This window comes from Anneissia japonica, unplaced genomic scaffold, assembly GCF_011630105.1.
Source record: "Anneissia japonica isolate Jap-2015-1 unplaced genomic scaffold, ASM1163010v1 scaffold737_len1565949_cov176, whole genome shotgun sequence".
In the NCBI taxonomy this organism is placed as follows: domain Eukaryota; kingdom Metazoa; phylum Echinodermata; class Crinoidea; order Comatulida; family Comatulidae; genus Anneissia; species Anneissia japonica.
In genome coordinates this window covers 1154340-1157422 of record NW_022741618.1, presented here as the reverse complement: position 1 = coordinate 1157422, position 3083 = coordinate 1154340, and the positions used below count along the sequence as shown (strand labels likewise).

At 35.3% G+C, this 3083-nt stretch overlaps 1 protein-coding gene across 1 annotated transcript in view; it reads right to left on the bottom strand.

The window, feature by feature from the left end:
- LOC117118837 (contactin-associated protein-like 2) overlaps positions 1 to 3083 on the bottom strand; it is an 18129-nt gene that overhangs the window by 9346 nt on the left and 5700 nt on the right. The window contains exons 6-8 of the mRNA XM_033263552.1: positions 959 to 994; positions 570 to 614; positions 351 to 395 (exon numbers count right to left, since the gene is read on the bottom strand). Coding sequence (XP_033119443.1) covers positions 351 to 395; positions 570 to 614; positions 959 to 994 — 126 coding nt within the window. The remainder of the gene's footprint in view (positions 1 to 350; positions 396 to 569; positions 615 to 958; positions 995 to 3083) is intronic.

The following is a 3083-nucleotide window of genomic DNA, read 5'->3' as shown; positions in this document are numbered from 1 at the left end:
TACACTGTACTGGAATGTAGGTAAAATGGTCCCTGAAATAAAGGCCCCAGAAAAAGGCCCTGGTAAAAATGACACCAAACGACAGGTAGGTACACCTACTGTACTGTATTATAGAGGGTATTACATGTCACACCTTCATAAGGTACAGATATGATTTTTTGGGGATTTGTTTAGTCTTTTGAAATACAAATATCATTTGACATTTTACCTCAGCCTTAATTTGTTCTTATTTTGTTCTTAATTTTTAAGCAATTTCAGCTTCAGTGTTCTTATAAAATGTGGTCTTATAAAAAAAAGTGTATTCGTTAATTTTGCTTTCTTCCTGTACTAAGTCTCAGCTAGTTACATACCTGAATCACCATTTTCTCCAGGTGGTCCAACTTCTCCCTTGGCACCTTTAAAGAACAAGCAAGAGTGCGTACGGCATCATCTTTTAACTACGAATAATTTTAATATTTTTTCTAAAATCACTGACATTGTTACAACTTGAAAAATCTCTAAATAATATTAAATTCTATTTTTAGGAGTTAATAAAACTATCCTCATTTAATCAAATAGTAAAGTCTTACCTTTTAAACCATCGAGCCCAGGTAGACCCGCTTCACCCTTCTGCCCTGAACACAAAATAAATGAAAGTGAGATTATAAAATGTTTTTTTATTTCGCTTAGGACCAATAATATATTTCTATTGTATTTAAAAAAACACAGCAAATTTGCTGGATTACAAGGTAAGTTAAAATCATGATTACGTAAAACAAACAAAATAAATCTTTAAAGGCATAAAGAAGTAATGCAATAGATGAAACAAACGATTGATTTATGGTAAAATTCAAAATAAAGCTACTACTTTTAATTGCTCGTGGAATATTTTGGTGGTAGGTCATAATGCATCTACCATTGTATCTCATAAAAAATGGGTTTTAATTACATATATGTATCCACAGTTTCATCATCTTACCTGGTACACCTTCGACCCCCATATCGCCCTTTGCTCCTGAAATAAAATAAACATTTTTCTTTTAAAGTTAATTAACCATGTATTTCATATTCATTCCTGTAAATATAAATAGGAATCTATTAGATTTATCACATTTTTATTAATAATATTAATAATAATAGTTGGATTTGTATAGCGCATCATGCGAAAAAGTCACCTCTGTGCGCTTGGTGATTGAGCTCTTTGAGTTTGACATTTTGAACAAAGTTGATGTTATTTTATGAAACTAAAAACCTACTCCTTAAACTAAGGCATGGTTGGCCGTTGGCTCCGAGGAGTTCATCCGCCCTTTGTTCAGCTGGTTTTTTTTTTCATGCTGCTGGGTGTCCATCCACCCTCCCATCGGCGGCCGCTAAAGACCACCATATGGGGTTTCCGGAATTAGTCGCCGATGACTCGACCGGATGCAGTTTATAACGTCGTACCCAGGACACTATAATTTTATACTACACTTACATACGCTAAAATAAATTAACTTATAATAAGTATTATTTTAAAACAAAACTAGACTGTAGTGTCTGTATTGTTGGTACGATATGTCCTAATCGGGCTAGACTGACGAACAATTCGGGGAGTTGAGTAGGTTAGACAGAATCGCAAGTTTGGCCTAAGTACAAAATGAATATCATTAAAGCAATCGTTAGTAAATATTATTTGTTCCTCTTCTGGAATGAATTCACAAATTTAAATCAGCTTTTTCGTTTGTATATTAACGTGCAGCAATACATGGCCGGCCGGGGGCCCGCCCCCCCCCCCACTTTTTGGCGAAAAATATATAATGTCCGGAGATTTTTGATTTTTGTATGATCGGAAATGCAAAAGAAGAAGGAGGGAAGAAAGAGGAGAAGGATAGGAAAGAGAATGTTTATCCAGTACCCGACCGAGTTACATTTTCTCGAAATTCACATTGGCGGATCTGGGAGAGAGGGGGTCATGAGTCCTGACCCCTCCCTTGGGCAACAAAAAAGGGGAAAAAGAAAAGAATTCTAGACCTACCTTTTCAGAACCCGTGAGCTGATTTTTTTTTTTTTTCTTTTTTTTTGTTGCTATTAGAAAATTAGAATTTTGAAGAACATAAAATTCATTAAAACACACTTCAACTGTCGGGAAAGCTCAATTCCCGCCATCTAGGAATCAGAATTTTCCCGGGGAGAACCCCCGGACCACCCTTTCTTTTGGGGATTTATCGATTCATGGAAAAAAGAATACGCATGCAACTACTCATTTGTTTATGTATGTATACACACATAAAATAAAAAATGAGAAAAATTTACCTGACCTTTTTCAAGAGGGGAAAACCTTGAATTTTGAAGAACTTTAAAAGTCATTAAAAGACATTTCAGAAGTCAGGAAAGCTCATCTCCCTGATCTAGAAATCAAAATTTTTCCGGGGGAACCCGGACCCCCTTTATCTTTGGCGTTCATTGATTAATTGAAACTTTTTCAAGGGGTGGGGGACCTTGAATTTTGAAAAATTTAAAAGTCATTAAAAGACACCACAGAAGTCGGGAAAGCTCATTTCCCGCCACCTAGGAATCAAAATTTTCCCGGGGAAGAACCACAGGACCTCCCCCCACCCACCCTTTCTTTTTGGGATTTATCGATTCATGGAAAAACTACGTATGCAACTTACTCAATCTTTTTTTTATGTATGTATACACACATAAGGCCTATTTACTGTATTAACAATGGGAAAAAAAATTATCTGACCGTTTTCAAGAGTGGCAAACCTTGAATTTTGAAGAACTTAATTACTTTCAAGTTCTTTAAAAATTCAAGGTGTTCCCCTCTTGAAAATTATTATAATGAATCTATGAACCCAGAGAAAGGGAGGTTCGAGTTCTTCCCGGGAAAATATTGATTTCTAAATGGTGGACAATGAGATTTCTCGACTTCTGAAGTATTTTGTAATGACTTTAATTTTAAAAAATTGATAAGCCGTACTAGTCTAATATATAATAGAAAATAAAACTCAGGATATTCAGTACGGTACTTTTATGACTAGTTTATTTATGACAGTACACAAGCTTTCGTGCACACAGTGCACTTCTTCAGGTGAATGTGAAGTTAACATAAACTTGGTGGA